Genomic DNA, 17,661 nt, shown 5'->3' with positions numbered 1-17,661 from the left:
ACTACTGAAGGGCTTCATGCCATGTGCATGATGATGTTTGGGGTGGATCGGGAGTAGCTTCTGTTGCCGGGCCGACATTTATGGAGTGGTGGAGGTGTATTTGTTCAGGCTGTACACAGGCTTGTCATCCAGGGTAGGGATGACGCTACTCGGGCCACATCGTGGATGTGGCTTATGCTTGGATCCACTTTGTTTATTGACAAGAGTGGAGATAGGATTAGGCCGGCCCATCTTGCTGAGGTTTACGGCGGTGTCAGCGGGGCAGCTGGATTTTCATGGGGGTCTGCTACGCTTGCCACGTTGTACCGGCAGCTGGGGATAGCGAGCATAGGAGACTGTTCTGGTATATGCGGATGTTTGACCCTACTACAGGCGTGGATATACGAGTATTTTCCGGTGTTCCGGCCGCATAGAGGAGCTCACTTGATCCCAGCTGACCATGCCCGTGCACTGAGATGGGAGGTCGGGGTACCAAGCAAGACGACCGCCCGACTAGATACCATACGCGGGCAGCTAGACCGTATGACGGCAACAGAGGTATTTTATAAAATTTTAGAATTAATTTAAATATTATTTATAGTATATTATTATTTTTTATTGAGTATTATTTTTTTTAGGTGACGTGGTTGCCTTATGGTCCTGTCCCCGATGATGATCAGTTTCGAGTGTCCCACGCCGGTTGGATATGGTGTAGAGACATCGTCGAGCCGTATATGCCTGATCGAGCGTTGCGACAGGTCGGATATACTCAGCCTATCCCAGCTGAGCGTATTAGACCTGATAAAACAGTACGACCATGGATATCTTTATCGTATAAGCTCACACATTTCTCTGTCACAGTTGAGGATACCTGGCGGAGATTTCCATCGGCTCGAGGCATTGATCGGAGGAGATGCCGACCAGTTGGATACGATCCCACTGCCTGTGATCCTTCTTATATGGACTGGTATATACGATATTCGCATCCTCATCTCCTTCATGCACCACAGGCTGGACCGGTACAACATGCTCGCGCCAACAGCGAATTTGTAAGTTTATTATTATTTAGTATTAGTTTATATGTGTTTATTTTTTAATATTTATTTATTAATTTTTTTTTACAGTGGGTTAGCTGGTTGTGGGAGATAGATGAGTTTATGGAGGCGTGACGTCGGGCGAGCTAAATTATTTTTGTAGAACTTCATACATTTTAACACTTTTGATATTATATTTACTCTTTTATGTTTTTTAAATTTTTATGTTTATTAATTTTTATCTTTATCGTAACACTTTTAATAATTCTAGTTAACCACAATTATCAATAATTTTTTTTGTGATTTATTCATGCGGGCGTGTGGTAATCACGCCTCACTACAGGGTGAGGCGTGATTACCTCACGCCCGCGTGCCGGGAGAGATTTTTTTCCCTAATTTTTCTCACCTCAAAGCTTCAAAGGATATTTTCGTCTTTTCACGGAGCTAGAGGTGAGAAATTGGAACTGGATTTAACAACACTTTTTTTTATTGAATATTTAAAAAGAGCAATTTTGATGAGAGATATAGTACTAAAAGGAGAAATAAAATAGGTGTAAAATATGAGGTGACCTCACTTCACAAGTCTATTTATATACATAGCAGCTGTGGGTGGCGTTAGATAAAAAGTAATAGTTGTACTACTCCGAAATACACAATTCCGAAATTCCATAAAAGTAGGAAGAAATTAAACAAAGATAGACAGGTGTCCCTTTTTTTTATGTTTGGCCATCAATTCCCAGTCCAACTCACACCCTGCCAGAATTACTAAAAGTACTTCCCACTCCCATCACCGTAAACGTGGCACTTCATCTAAATCAGCTAAGAAATCCAAGGGACAAGGCCTGATCTGCATTGTGTTATCGTGGGGGCGCAGACAGCTTAGCAATTATAGAGTGAAGAAAATAAAAAGAAAAGAGGGGAGTTAGTGCTACGTGGAGATATAGTGATGGTGTGATGGACAATGTAATGATGGCAGTAAGCATCATATAAACATTTGTAAGAAGAGAAAGCTCATATTTAGTAGTATTACTTCTTTTAAGGTTGCTGTTTTTTATTTTCATGGAGGTTGAGGAAGAAGAAGACAGAAGGAGGAAGCTGATGATTGTGTCTGAACCAAGCTCAAGATTCTTCTCTCTTCTGGCTTCTAACGACCGTGACTTTCTTCTTTCTTCCCATGGAACTCAGGTTTTCTTTTTCTCCTTCTTTATTCATATCACTATGTTCTCTTCAGATAACGTTAATTATCTTGTCATATATAATACTGTTATGTTATCTATCTTTTATGTAAGAGATAACAATAAATCATAGAATTTTTGGATCTTATCATTTTGAGTTTAATTGATTCCTTGATAGTGTAAGTGTATAGTAATAATAATAATAAATATTATTCTTAATCTTACCTATCACCTTAATATTTTAGGTTAATTGTTTTTTTTTTTTTTTGGACATTTTATACCCGTGAATGAATTATTATTATTATTTTAGTAATTAGCATACCATAAAACTATATTTTGTTTAAGAAATTTTATGATATTCTCAGTGTGTGCAGCCCTTAATAAAATGAAAATGAAAGGTTAAAGAAATTGTTATTATAGTTTTTTAGAGTATAATAAATAAAAAATTTATATATTATTTTATAATCTAGAAGTATGGTAGAAAATTCTCCCTTTTTATGTTTGTGCGATTCACAAGTTAGAACTAGAAATGGCTTAGATTTTAATAACATGAAATATTTCTTCTTATTTTTCCTTAGACTTTTCATCTTGTCATATTGCAACACAACACAGATCTTAAGTCGGCTGAATTAGATCTCGAATTGGAATCTCAGTCTTAGTGTACATAAAAATAAAAAAAAATTAATTAGCAGAGGATCCACCTAAAATATATGTATATATTTTATTTATATCCTAAAAACCATAGAAACAACTATTTTACCTATATATTTTTTAAAAAGTACTGATTTTAAATTTTTTCATGGAGGAGAAGTGATAGTAAATAATCTCTATTAGTGTTAATTATATGATTATTTGGTCTATAACTAAGTTTTAATTTAATTATAAATCAAAATTATTTATCACAACTAATAATGTAGACATTGGTACTATTCCTACTATTTAATGGCGTATATTTTGGGGTAATCCCGAAAGAAAATACATGTAGTCTTAAAAATGTTGTTTTTTAGTCTCGTTAAGTGGGAGAAACAGATGTCGTTTTGTTAAGCATATGGACCTAATTAATTACCAGTAATTAATTACACAGGACAAATGAGTATTAATCAGAATGGGTTCCCACAACATCTGTCCCTAAACTATACGTGGCCGGTCGTGCGGACATTTGTCAAAAGACTGGCTACCTAATTATTGTCCCCTTACATACATTTCCTACACATGTAAAACACAGATGGTCCATCTTCTATCCTGGACCTGTTCACCAAACAACTGGTCCGCCCAAGCTCGCTGTTTTCTAGGTAGAACTTGGACAAGCTCATTTAAGATTTGGTCTGTTCCGGTCCGAGTCTGACTACCATACTTTATAATGGTACAAATGGAATGGACAGCCGAAAAAAAAAATACTTAATATAAAATTTATGATTGTACATTAAACATAAGTTTGAGCCTATGAAGCACACTCTTCTCTAGGTCGTCGTGGCTGTGTCAGACTTGCCGGATTCGGAGACTTGGTGGGGACACGGTAGAAACATGGGATTCGGATGGGACTCGGCAGTGACACAACGGGACATGGATGGGACACGGCTAATGGTGAAAATGTGTAAAAATTTAGGGTATTTTTAAAAAATCTTTTAAAATATTAATTACAAAATTTAACAAAAAAAATCCTAAAATACATTAATTTTTCACCTGCTATATTGCGTTTAGCGCTTCTTTCTTTTCTTTCTATTTCTTTTGTGATTCGCAATTCTCTTACGATTTCATCTGCTGCGATTCTTAAGAATTTCATCTTCTTTCTTCTTATTGTTTCTTGTCATTTTCATCTCATACGATTCTCCAACAAATGGAATCGATGGTGTTTGTAGATGAAGAAATTGAAAATTAAGTACTTTGGTTTAATTTGATTTGAAGTAGTAGATATTGTTTTTGTGATGAATTAATGACTTATCTTATATGATGTTTTTTTTATGGATTAGAGAATGATTTATTTATGATTTAACGAGTTTTTTTTTTTATAATTTTATATCTAATGTATATATAATTAATTACATAAAATTTACCGTGTTCCACCGCACTCATGTCTCATATTTTCTAAAAATATCGTTTTCTGTGTCCACACCTATGTCAGCATCCGAGTCGGTGCTTCATAGGTTTGAGCTTTTAATTCAATAACGTTGATGTGTACAACTATAGGATAAAGGCCCTGTTTGGTAACGAGTTTTTTAAGGTAAAATTAGAGGTTTTGACTAGTCAAACTTCTAATTGTAGTGTTTGGTGAGATGAGGTTTGAAAGAGCTTATTGAGTTCAAAAAGCTAATTTTGAAACACTCATTTTAGGAGTCTTTTCAATTAGCTATTGCTCCATCTCTTTTGAAGGATATTTTTACCCCTAATTACTACCCTTTAATTCTAAATAAAGAGTTTACAATGTCCTTATGTGTCATTTTACACAAACAACTATTAGCAATCAGCTAAGTTTACACAATCCATTAGTCAAATCAGATAGTTGAATCAGTTAACTAAAAAAGTAAACAGCTAACAGCTAATTTGATCTGTTAACAGCTAACAACTATTGTAAAACAGAACCAAACTCTAAATTACCTTTAATATTTTTTTTGGAAGGGTAAATATACATAATATAAAAAGTGGATAAAACAATTTATTAGAATAATTTTGGCTAGATAACCGAACGCACAAAATGCAACTTTTACCTAAGTACATAGGTGGAGGCAGGAGCAAAGGGGTATCTCCGTGTGGTGTGGACGTCTCACACCTGTATGCTACGAGGGCAGGGGCAGATACAGGGAGGGGTCCGAGAGGGCCTAGGCTTCGAATTATACTCAGGGGTAGTCCCGGCTTTTCCTGTTTCCACAAAATTTGACGTTATAAGGTGCTAAATTGGTGATTTGATTAATCTTTTATTGGTTATTTAGTAAATTTGTATTTGTTCTTTAATTGAGTATTTGATAAATTAGAAATTGTTATATGATTAATATAAAATTAATTCATTGAGGTTGTATTTAATATATGCAATCTGATGTAATTCCGTTCCCCCTTTCCAAGAAATTTTGATGGGGTGCTAAATTAGTAGCCCCAAAATTGATTCAAGAAAAGCCAAAAGTTAGGTCATTCCTAAATTCTAATTTTGACCTGTTAGGTTCTCCTTAAATCCAATTTTTTTGGGCTTGTCAAAAAAATTCTAAATTTTGTTGGCCTAAATCCAATTTTTTTTATTAGATGCAATATTTTTTATTTGTTAAGAATTTTAAACACAATCTAATTCAATGTTGAGAAGTTTTATATTGGTACTTAAAAATTGATTCTTGACCATTCAGATATACCACATATAGATTGAAAAAATTTGAACAAGTTCGATTTAACAATTTTTTTTTAACGCGTGCACATTTAAAATCGGCCGTCCCAGCCGATCAATCATATTTTCACCACTGCGTGCTACCCATCTATTACCAAAGAGAAATAAATTATTTAAGAAATGGAGAGAGAAAGACTTGTTAACAAGTACACAGTAACAAACAAAATTTAGTAATAACTTACGTAATGGTTGTTTACAACCAAAATTTATAAAGTAACAACAAAATTGCTCACACAGGAGAGATGTCTTATCTCATAGTTTTTAAATGGACACTTCTCTTTAGTAGCACTTTCGCATTTCATGTACGTGTCTGTTTTCATTTGATGACTATTCTATGATGGTTATATTTTAGAAATAACGTTCTGTTGTGTGTACGGAGTTTAATAATTAATTATTAATTTATGTGGACTATATATGTTATTCTAGCAGGTGAAGATATCAGAAATAGAAGACAAAGTCCTCGGAATATACTTCTCGGCAAATTGGTACTCACCGTGCAAGGAGTTCAACGAGATCCTCGTTGAAACATACGAGCAAGTGAAGACTAATTTCGAAGTTGTTTTCGTGTCATCAGACGAGAACTTAGATGCATTCAATACTTATCGAGCTTCAATGCCATGGCTTTCGATTCCATTTTCCGATTTAGCGACGAAAAAAGCGTTGGACCGTAGATTCAACATTGAAGGTATTCCTTGTTTGGTCATTCTGCAACCTGAATATAAGAAAGATGAGTCAACATTGCATGATGGTGTTGAACTTTTGTACCGATTCGGAGAGGAAGCTTTTCCGTTTACTAGAGAGAGATTGGATGAATTGGAATTGCAAATTAAGGAGAAGTATGAGACTCAGACTTTGATGAATTTACTCACCAATTTTGATAGGGACTATCTTCTTGCTCATCCTGCTTCTACACAGGTAAATTTTACTGACGAATTTACCGACGAATTTAAAGCCCCTGCCTTTACCTGCTTTAAATTTTATCTCATTTGGGGAAATTCTATTATAATTTCGAAACAATACATCCGACTAATTAATTGATGTCATTTGTACATCCTACCAATTAATTGATGTCACTTGTACATAGTTATTTCTTAACATTAATTATTTTGTATGAAATGATATGCATTCTTCTTTTAATTGGTCGGATGCATTATTTGAGAAGTATAGTAGAACTTCGGACCATTCTAAATAACAGATTAATTACAATTAAGTTTAAAATTTAGCAACTTTCACATATTTTATCATTTTCATCTTGGCCCCTGAATTTAGTGACACGGATTCATAAATAAGGGGTACTTCAATGTCTATATGTACTAGCTAAATTGAATTTTCTTTGGGTGCTTTTATCCTAAAAAATAAAGTTTATACAAACATTTATAATGGAGTTTTCTGGTGGCCCATGGGTGCTGAAGCCCTCACCCACCCTATTTAGATCCGTTACAACCTTAATTTTTATATTTTACTAATATAATGACCTTTTTTTTTAAACGTTGATCGATATGGTCACTCCAATAACAAGTAACCTCTTATTATAGAACTGATAAAAATGATATTAGGAGCAACTTTAATTGTTAAATTTTTTGGTTTTGAAGTTATTTAGACATTGTTTGATTAAGAGAGAGAAAATGTCGTTTAAGGAGCATAATATCCAAAAATTGTGATTTGTAAAATTAAAAAAGTGGTTTCATAGTTCTAAAGAACTTTAATGCTAGAATTTTGTGCCATTTAGATTATCATTTAAATCATTGGTCATTTGGAGTGGTCAACATTAAAATAAGCCCGTATGTTAGTAAACATCTTTATATCATTGATCATTCCAATTTTAGAAAATCAGATTCATAATCATTTATTATTTATATGTCATAAGTAATTGTTTGCCAAATCTATCAGTACGAGTTAAAAAATATTACTTATTTTATCTGTGTTCATATTATATTTTTTAACATTCGAAATAAGGTTTGAATAAGGTACAAAAATACCTCTTATATTAATGGTTTGTAGATTATAATGGTATAATAAGGACCTAAAGTTGGCGGTCATTTGAGATATCATTAATGAAACCTTTTTTCTAATAATCTGGCGTGTAACGTATGTTATTATTCATTAGTAATAAATTAAAAATATATGCATGGATATGGATATGATTTTTTTATATCATATGTTTTTGTACACGCTGAACAATAAAAAAAAATAAAATTTAAATATTTCATTAAGTTTTTAGGTATTTGATCAAAACATTTATTTTAAAAGTACAAAAACATAAAATATTCTTTTTGTAAACCAATTTATATGCAACCAATCGGAGCACATGAATATAATATTTGTATTTTCTTAATTACGTCTGAAATTGGCCATCCTTATTAAAACCAGCTCTTCAATTATATCATTTACAATATTAAAAAGTAAAATTGCTTTTGGCTATCGATATTAATAGTTTTTTTTAACCTTATCCTAATAGATTTCTTAACATTTCTTTATAGCCACATCAGATATGAAAAGAATAAGTTAATGTCTCTTAGATGTTTTTTTCTTCACTTCACATATTAAGGTCCATAAAATAACGAAAAATATCACCTCACTCATGGATTTTAGGATGGAAAATTGATGAGACACATATATATTCCACTATATATACTGCTTTCAGAAGATAATAGTTGTCTTGATATCTATCTACCCATAACTAGCTAGATGTTTTCTGAGTCTTGGGACCATATATATTCTTCCTGGTTTTGTCATCTAAACGTGTTCTATCTTCGACATTTGTCCTATCAACACCACATCCATGTTGTGTTGTGTCCACTAATTTAATTTCTCATATCAGCATCTGATGTGTCAGATAAGATTCAACAACCTCATCATGTTTTTAATCATGTTTTTAATGATTAACCAGTATTGTTATCTTCTACTCAACTCCAGATGCTGACACGACAACCTAATTGGGGATATTCTGGTCGACAATACTGTCATGAGTATGGTCTGGGTCTCCCTATAAGCTCTGTTGATAATTGAAGATTATCGAAGTTGAACACAATTACTATTGATTTTCCGGTTAGATTGCAAAGTTTGGCCATATTGGGCCTGTAGTGTCCAAGGGCCCATATGTTATGGGTTGTATCAACAATATTAGAGGGGTATCTATCTTTTTTGACGTGGATTAGGTTGTAAATGAGGTATAGCGTGTCACGGGGGCAGTTACTTTTCCATGTAGAGATAAGATCGTCAAGAATTGTATCTCACAATATATGCAAGAGACACTTATGAATTAGGGACAAGTCATAAGCCAAGCTAAATAAAGAGCAAAGATTCATATTAATAACATACAGACAATTAACATTAATCACATATATCAATAAGCAACAACAATACAGAAAGGGACACGAGATATGAATAATGCATGAATCATTTTATTAATATAGGGACACCATTAATACACCATCAATGCCCCTACCCGTAATAATAGGGGGAACTACTAAAGATGGAAATAACTAAGGAATCCTAGTGAGAAGTTTCGGAAAAACTAGTCACTCCTCATATAGTATTTCTTACACCAACTCGAGACACATGGGCAGTAGACGTTATAATGTTTCATTCGTCACTATCCTGTTATTCTTCTCCACTTTACATCATCACTCTCCCCTATTACATATATTCACTCTCCCCCATTAAACAGTTTGAAAATAGTACACAAATTTCCCCCATTACACTACCTCACTTGGAGGGTCGACGTCCCCGTCGAATTTGTCTTGATGATGTCTTCAATCTGCTGCTTGAAGGGTTGGAGGTATGATTCCTTCTCCCAATTGATTTCTTCATGTCCTGGTAGTCCTGTTCCAACGATTGTTTATTCTATCTGGATGGTACGACTTCAAGTTTCTCACATGGAAGACGGGACGTATTGATATCCAACTGGGTAAGTTCAGTTTTTAGGATATTGGACCTACTTTCTTTATGATTGGAAGTGGATGTTCATATTTCTTCACCAATCTTCTATCTCGGCTGTGAAGGAAGCCAAGTTACTCTAGGAGCAATTTGACCATCACTTGGTCACCGACTTGGAACTCCTGTGGGCGACTCGAATCCGCCCATTTCTTCATTCTGTTGGACGCTTTCTCTAAGCGAGCTTTAGCAATCTCTTCATTCTGTTTTCACTCCTCCATGAAGAGGAATGCCTTGGAATTCTTTCTTGTGTATGACATATCAATCGAACGGGCACTAACGGCTGTTGACCGGTAACAATTTCAAAGGGGGTTGTTAATGGCCAAGCTTTTTTGCTATTAAAACAAAATTGAGCCATATTTAAAAGGAGATCCAGTTTCTCTGGCTGGCATACACAAAATGCCGAAAAGTACTATTCTAACATGCTATTGAATCTTTCTGTTCGACCGTCAGTTTGGGGGTGATAGCTAGTAGACATGTTCAGGTTAGATCCGAGCAGTCTAAATAGTTCTGACTAAAAGCTCCCCACGATGTTGTTTCGGTAAAGGAGTACTTGGCCATCGGAATGAAAGTCCCATACTTTAAAAATCTACCAAAATAGAGTCGTAATCTTCAAACCCGCGGCAAAGAAGCAATGAAATCAAGGTGCACGCTCTCCTACGGTCGGCTTGATACGAGAAGAGGTTGTAAAAGATTTGCCACTATCTTTCGCTTCATTTTATGTTGTTGGCAAATTAGAGGTATGCTCATGTACATCAAATTAATGCCTATGTTAAATGAGTAATTATAATTTTAATTCGTGTGTAGTTCACAACAAATAACAAAGTTAGTTGGAGACTTAATTTCTTGGCATAATACATAATTGCATAACCAAATTTGTAAATTTAAGCTATCTGACACTCTGAATTTATATGTGGACTTACATTTAAATTATTGGCGTGTTGTTCATGTTTAAATTTGAAAATTTGATTTGCAGATCCCAGTTGAATCACTGGTAGGAAAAACAGTTGGACTGTTCTTTTCAGCCCAATGGTGTCTCCCAGGCGTAAAGTTCACTTCAAAGCTAATCTCAATCTACCACAAAATCAAACAAAACCAAGATTTCGAAATTATCTACGTCTCAACCGACAGGGACGAGGAAGAATTCGAGTCCTACTTCAACACCATGCCCTGGCTGACTTTACCTCACCAAGACACAACAATCAAAACCTTAGCTAAGCACTTTGATGTCAAAGGTATTCCTTGCTTGATAATCTTAGGCCCTGATGGAAAAACAATCACAAAAAATGGGAGAAATTTGGTAAATTTGTATCAAGAAAATGCATATCCATTCACTGAAGAAAGAGTGAACTTGCTTGAGAAAACTATGGATGAAGAAGCTAAGAAGTTGCCAAGTTCTGAGTATCATGAAGGGCATAGACATGAGTTGAATTTGGTATCGGAGGGGAATGGAGGAGGGTTTTATATATGTTGTGATTGTGATGAACAAGGGTTTAGTTGGGCTTATCAATGTCTTGATTGTGGCTATGAGATTCATCCTAAGTGTGTTAAAGCTGTGAACCTTCCTGCCTCAATGGCTCAATCATAAAGGGGGGGAAAAACATCTGCTGACATTTGTGATATTTGTTGATTAAGTTTGGGATCTTTCAATTTCATATTATGTCTTTAATGTATATATTGACCCCAAGTTAACAAAATAGTTAACTTTAATGTTAAAGTTGGCTAATTAAGCTTTTATAATTCTAAACCTTGATGAGAAGTTGAGATCCGGATGGTTTCTTGGACTTGCTTACTGTATTTGCGTAGGGAGTCGTTTTTGGAATACACTCTAATGCTTAACATCATGTGATATGAAGAAAATAGTAATAAAATAGAGGGATAATGAGTAGAGAGAGAAAATTGGATCCTTTATTGTGAGAGTTAAACCCCTTATTTATAGACATGTTTCTAGGGACAAGAAAAGTCCTTGTTGTCCTTGGTCTTTATCAAGGTCGCGCAGTCTATAGTGACTGCGAAGGGTGGCCTAATGTTTGAGTCTCTAATGCTTCATCAAACCTCGTATATATTGATGTATTTCCCGTATACAGTAAATCTAATCTAACCTTAGTTTGCAGTTGGTTTTTTTATTATTCCTGGTTAACAGACGCATGTCATATATGATTTATATAGAGATATCTTGTTCAAAGCTAGGGGCTGAGTCAGCCTGGAGGGCGAGAGTCTCTGGTCACTAAGCCTTCAGCCACTAGTTCTATTTAATATTGGTTTATATTTACTGTATGTAGTATCATTTCAATATATTAAAATGGTTGAGTTGGTTAAAGATTTATATATGTAAGTACAATGAGGATGTAATGATTCATCTGAAAGGTGATTCTCGACGATCAGGATGTGACATATAAAAGCTAAGCAAGAAAAACTTATTATTATTATGGACAATGGAAGATCACAAGTGGGATTTGCTAATCTAGATGAACAACCTGGCGATTAGCAATTAGCACCAGTTTTTTATTTGATTTTTGTACATGTTATATGCAAATAAATTAGCTCTTAGCTCTGTTGCTACTCATTGTCCGGTGATCCTTTCCGCATCATGTTTGAAAACTCCTCATAGTTGATTCTTCCATCCTGAATCACATAATAATCCAACTCATTAATCACATCAGATAGGAAGGACAATTTCTAAAACCGCCACGAACCATTCAGATATTAACACCTCAGGATCAGTTAGTCTCGGACCAATATAGAAGTTGTAAAAGGAAAAAAGAAATTACTTTATCGGTATCAACATCATCGATAATTTCATCTATTGTGGCATCATCTCCCATTCCATATTGAGACATGGCTTGTCTTAGTTCTTCTCTTGTTATAAACCTGTTTGTTTATCAAATCAGAATAATAATAATTCTGATAATCTGTAATGTAATGGAATGTAATACTAACCCACTGTTATCCTTGTCAAAGTATTGGAATGCTTCGTACAAATGTTCTTCCTTGTCAAGTTTATGCCGATGCATTGTTGCTGTTATGAATTCTACATAATCAATTGTCCCATTCTTGTCCACATCAGCCTAATAGTTACCCGTGTCAAAACAAGTTATCGTGTCATAATAACCATGTAAATTAAAGACGAAAGGAATATCTTACAGCATCCATTAATTGCTTAATTTCAGCTTCAGTAAGCTTAGATCCCAGCCTTCCTAATCCAGCTTTTAGTTCTTCATATGTGATAGTGCCACTTCCATCTGTGTCTATATTCTTAAACATCTGTTTTAACCCCTTTATTTCTTCCGAGGAGAGGTTTTCTGCTATTACCTTCAATTCATTAATCACAATTAAGTTCAGCATGACCCACGCAAATAACTCTAAATGGCCGCTGCAAATGGTCTTTTTTCCACTAGTGTCGTACCTTAAGTGCAAGCTTCTTGAGCTTATTCATTGCTCGAAACTGCTTCATTCTAATCAAAACAGCACTGTCTATAGGCTTATCTGAAGCCTCGCCGTCCACTTTCAGCCACGGATGTTCTGACAAATAGCTCCGTGTTAATCAATAATTGATACCAAGTTAAGTTAAGTTAAGGCAGTGTTTACCCAGTGCCTGAGCAGCAGTGATGCGTTTCTTAGGGTCTCTGGCTAACATTCTTCTGACAAGGTCCTTTGCGGAAGATGAAATGTTAGGCCATGGTAAGCTTTGTAAGTCCAGATGCCCTTTTAGAATTGCATCAAATATTCCCTTCTCATTCTCTGTATCATAATGAATTTATATTAGACAAACACTAAATCAGGGACGGATCTAATGGAGGCTTGGGAGAGCTTGGGAGAGCTTGTGTAAGAATTTTTCATTTTTTTTGTATGTAAGAACGATCGAAAATATCAATTTAATATCCATAAATCAGAGGAGAAAGTGAATTTTGAATCTGTCACTGCACCGAATAAAAATATGGTTTTTGTTAAGTAATTAAGTGAATATATATACCTCCCCAGAAAGGAGGAACTCCACTTAAAAGAATGTATAACATGATTCCAGCGCTCCATATATCTATCTCCTTCCCGTAGCTTCGATTTAATACCTCTGGTGCAACATAGTATGGACTTCCAACTATATCTTTATACACTTTTCCTGCACAACACAGAGTTTTTAGTTAAATCAATTTCATGATATAAACAGGTTCAGATTAGTCTGAACCATGTCAAATATACAAGTTTAAAAATGGAATTGGGGTAAGCTGGGAACGCACGGTGTCGAAGATTAATCAGATTTATATTTTTTTATTTGGTAATAAGTAAATTATTATATTAATATCCGAAAAGTGAATTACAAGAAAAAACGTTTTTTGTTTTCCACCGCTGCATAAACAGCCGCCTAGGCGGCAAAAAAGAGCACCCAGGGGCCACATCGCAGAAAGTCGAACCCGCTTCTAGATTTCAAGAGCCTAAATAGACTAGTCCTGCTGTTTCTTTAAGCTGAGTATATGGTCTCTTAGGTATAAAAAATAATATATTTTTAAAATATAGTCTAACAACAATCCTTTTAACCCTCATTGTTTTCCTCACAATAATGATATTTTTAGCATTATTTACTCACATACAAATAACGCATACTGTAATGTTTGTTTTTTTTAACTCGGGTTAGTTGAAACTGGTAATCCATTCACCGGTTTTATAATTTGTGAAGATTCCAGTAATCCATTTACCAGGGCCACTGCCATGTCTGTGAAAAGCAAATATGGAAATTCATTAACCGGTTTCGTGACACCGGTGAATGAATTACCGATGACAGAAGGCATGCGAATCTCATTTTAGTGAGATTCGCACACCAACTCTGCTTCCTCCCTTGGAGGAAGCAGAGTCCGTGAATGTAATTGAAGGGGCAAAATGATGTTTTGCCCATTCAATTCCGAAAATCATTAAAATAAACCCCTTTTCAAACTCAATTTATATATACACTTCATTTTATTCATTTTCACTCTTCACTCTTCACTCTCCTATATACATTTAAATTATTCACTTATCATTCCACTATCTTGAAGAATTGTGTTCTTAAAGACAATAAAGATGTATATTTTATTTTTTTTTGATTTCGTATAAAATGTTGTTATTGATCTAATTTATGTATTTGTATTATTGTTTTTGCAGTTTAACTAATTTCGGTATTGATCCAAAAACGAGTATATCTATTTATATTCAATTTATATTTAGTTAAGTTACAACAATGCACTTTGGGTGTATTCTATTCTATTGTAATAGGGTGGACTTGAACGATGGTTTGCTTGTCAATTATAACTTGTTTTTTGGGTTAAAAAAAGAGTTATAGTGTTTTTCAGTGCATCGTCTAATCAGGGTGTCATAATGTTTTTATTTTCTCTCTATAATTCAAAAGGGTTGACGTCCTTGACTTGGTCCCGTTGACCCATCATGGCATCTGCTCATCTTTTTCTACCCATACACTTAAACCTTTCACTCAAAATTGGCCTCAATTAATACCTTCAACATATAAAATTATAAAATTTTAACAAACAAAATCAGTTTAACAAGAAAATCAATTTTAGATTTATTTGATTGAAAATTTAGTTTGTAGTTATTCGACTAATTAAACTGTGACACTAGATATTCTAAATATCCAACGGGTATCGACGGGTTGTGCTCGAAGTAGACTCTTAGGATGTCATAAAAGCACGGGAGGAAAATGTGGAAGTCCGCTATATTGAGGCCTGGTTTATCATGAAATGTAAGGTTATCAGGCAGAGAAATTAGTTCATATTTATCGTAAAGATAATCAGGTTGCTGACTGGATAGCAAATTTCGTAGGACGATGTTTATTGGGTTATCACGAGTGTGATGTGCCACCTGTAGGCCTCCAGACTATTCTTGAGGAGACCGTCTTGGCCAGTCTACTAGAAGAATAGGGTTTTCTTAGTTTTTTTTTTTTTTTTTTTAGGGCTTAGCCTTCTTTGTTTACCAAAAGATATCCTAAATATAAGTTATCTTTAAAATGTTTACTATATTAATAATATAATTACAAAAAAACCTTTCAAAATATAAACAATTAAGTTGTCACCTGCAAATTTATCACAAAAAAAAATATCCAAAATATTTACTACGTTACTACCACAATTGTAAACAACCTTCTAAGATATACGAAACAACTCTAATTTATCAATAAATTTATTTGTAAAGTCCAATACGATAGACTTATCAAACCAATTTATTCAATTTTTTTTTTAATTATAAGTAGAATTGATCTTGAAAATGGAATGGTAGAGCGGATTCAATCACAGCTGACACGAGAACTCATAGACCAAGAGCGACTATGCCATTAAGAGCTTCTATTTGTTACTTTCCAAAAATAACATGCTTGGATTTATCCCATATAATTATATACCTAAATTTTGTTAGTTTTTGTTACTAGACACTACTAACATATACTTGTACCTATTAAAAATCTAAGTTTATCAATTTTAAACCGGTGACACTCTTATTTGTTGATATAATATGAAAAATATCTAGTTTCAAGCCAATCTTAATTGATTGGTACGATTGTTTTTAATAGTTTAAAAAGACAAATATCACCGAAATAATATGTTGGAAGTAAAATCAATATTTTGAATAAGTGACGGTATCAATATTGTTTGATGCTAAACAAAAATAAATTTGTATGCAAAATAAGCAATTGGAATTTGGAAACAGGGTCGGCCTTGGATATAGGTTTAGAGTGCAGCCGTCTAGGGTTCAAAGTTAAAAGGGTATAAAATTTTGAATTTTATTAAAAATATATTATGTTTTTTTTATAAATGTAGTTATATTATGTAGTTTTTTTTTAAAAGTGGACCAATATGATATTTTAAGTTTAAAATGGTTTCAAATTTCTAAATACCTAATTTCGCCGGGCCTATAAAATGTCAAAGACCGGTACAGTTTGGAAAAAGCAAGTGTAGAAATGAGAAAATTGTACATTGTAACTAACCTTCTTCAATGAAAACAGAGAGTCCAAAATCAGTAGCTTTCAACGGAGATTCCTCAGCTTTACTCACCAGCAAGAAATTTTCCGGCTTCAAATCCCGATGCATAACCCCCATAAAATGACAAACATGAACCACATTCACTATCTGCCTCATAATACTCGCCGCTTCCCGCTCCGTATAGCTTCCTTTAGCAATTATCCGATCAAATAGCTCCCCGCCGGAGCAAAGCTCCATTACCAAATGAAGATTCTGTTTATCCTCATAAGCACCCTTAAACTCCACAATGTTCGGCTGTCCAGTTAAATGCTGTAATATCAAAATCTCCCTTCTAACATCCTCAATGTCCTTGTCGTTCACTAACTTACGCCGCGAAATCGACTTGCAGGCGTATTTTAGCCCCGTCGTCTTCTCCGTGCAGAGGTAAGTGATCCCAAATTGGCCTCTCCCGAGCTCTTTGTCGAGATCGTAAATTGAGGTTATGTCGACGTAAGGTTTGCCGAGAATCGGACCCATGTTCGGAGCAATTGTGGGAGGCGGCGGCGGCGGCGGAGGTGGTGGTGGTGGTGGATTGTAGCGTTTTTTGGGCGGACGGGGAGGGGAGTCCGATGAGTAAGAGATGGGAATATCGTGGGAACGTTGTCTGGTGAAACAGAGTCCCATTTTGGGGAAGAAAAGGAAGAACTTTGGAGCCAGGAGATGAGATTTGTAAGTTATGTAAGAAGAAGAGGAAGAATTTATTAAGTGAAATTAAGGTTAAAGAAGTGTCGGAAAAGGAAAATGCTTTGCTTGAGGTGATTGGAGGGTGGTGAGTATCATTTCTTTTCTTTTCTATGACTTAAAGCTTTTGCTTTTTTGCTTGTTTTGTTTTGTTGTGTTTTTTGGATTTTTATAATAATAAGAAATAAAGATTAAAGAGGGGGAAAAGGTATTCAAGGAGGAGATTTTTCAAATTAAGTATTTGGAATTACATTGTCTAAATTCACCTAGACGAAGAGGACATCGCCTTCGAGGCTCTACCATTATATGGGTATGATTGGTGGAAAGAAAATATATAATTACATGTGTCATGAATTAATTTGTAGGGAGTATTATTTAAGAAGTACCCTAAAAGTTTCCCTTGTTATTGATGCGTGAATGTTGATTTTGTAGTATCCCTAAAAAGGACTATGTATTAATTAATTAAAGAGCTTCATTTCTCTTTCATTTTTTCT

At 34.5% G+C, this 17,661-nt stretch overlaps 2 protein-coding genes across 3 annotated transcripts; one reads left to right on the top strand and one right to left on the bottom strand.

The window, feature by feature from the left end:
- The first annotated feature begins 1,934 nt into the window (after positions 1–1,934).
- Positions 1,935–11,231, top strand: LOC136234852 (probable nucleoredoxin 2). 2 transcript variants are annotated; one of them, XM_066024340.1, is made up of 3 exons: positions 1,935–2,198; positions 5,985–6,470; positions 10,468–11,231. In XM_066024340.1, the coding sequence occupies exons 1-3, from the start codon at positions 2,073–2,075 to the stop codon at positions 11,077–11,079; spliced, it is 1,224 nt and encodes a 407-aa protein (XP_065880412.1). In that variant the 5' UTR covers positions 1,935–2,072; the 3' UTR covers positions 11,080–11,231. The 2 variants fall into 2 exon arrangements, with proteins under 2 accessions (XP_065880412.1, XP_065880411.1); XM_066024339.1 differs by having other exon boundaries at positions 1,938–2,198; positions 5,982–6,470.
- Positions 11,232–11,894: 663 nt separating this feature from the next.
- On the bottom strand, positions 11,895–17,279 carry LOC136234850 (calcium-dependent protein kinase 29). Its single transcript, XM_066024337.1, has 8 exons — positions 16,453–17,279; positions 13,465–13,608; positions 13,080–13,232; positions 12,898–13,013; positions 12,636–12,803; positions 12,432–12,559; positions 12,263–12,362; positions 11,895–12,116 (listed from the first exon to the last, which is right to left on the bottom strand). The coding sequence occupies exons 1-8, from the start codon at positions 17,108–17,110 to the stop codon at positions 12,051–12,053; spliced, it is 1,533 nt and encodes a 510-aa protein (XP_065880409.1). The 5' UTR covers positions 17,111–17,279; the 3' UTR covers positions 11,895–12,050.
- Between the last annotated feature and the right edge of the window lie 382 nt (positions 17,280–17,661).

The sequence above is a fragment of the Euphorbia lathyris genome, chromosome 7, assembly GCF_963576675.1.
Source record: "Euphorbia lathyris chromosome 7, ddEupLath1.1, whole genome shotgun sequence".
Lineage (NCBI taxonomy): Eukaryota > Viridiplantae > Streptophyta > Magnoliopsida > Malpighiales > Euphorbiaceae > Euphorbia > Euphorbia lathyris.
The sequence above is the reverse complement of the archived record's forward strand: the minus strand, read 5'-3'. Positions and strand labels throughout refer to the sequence as shown.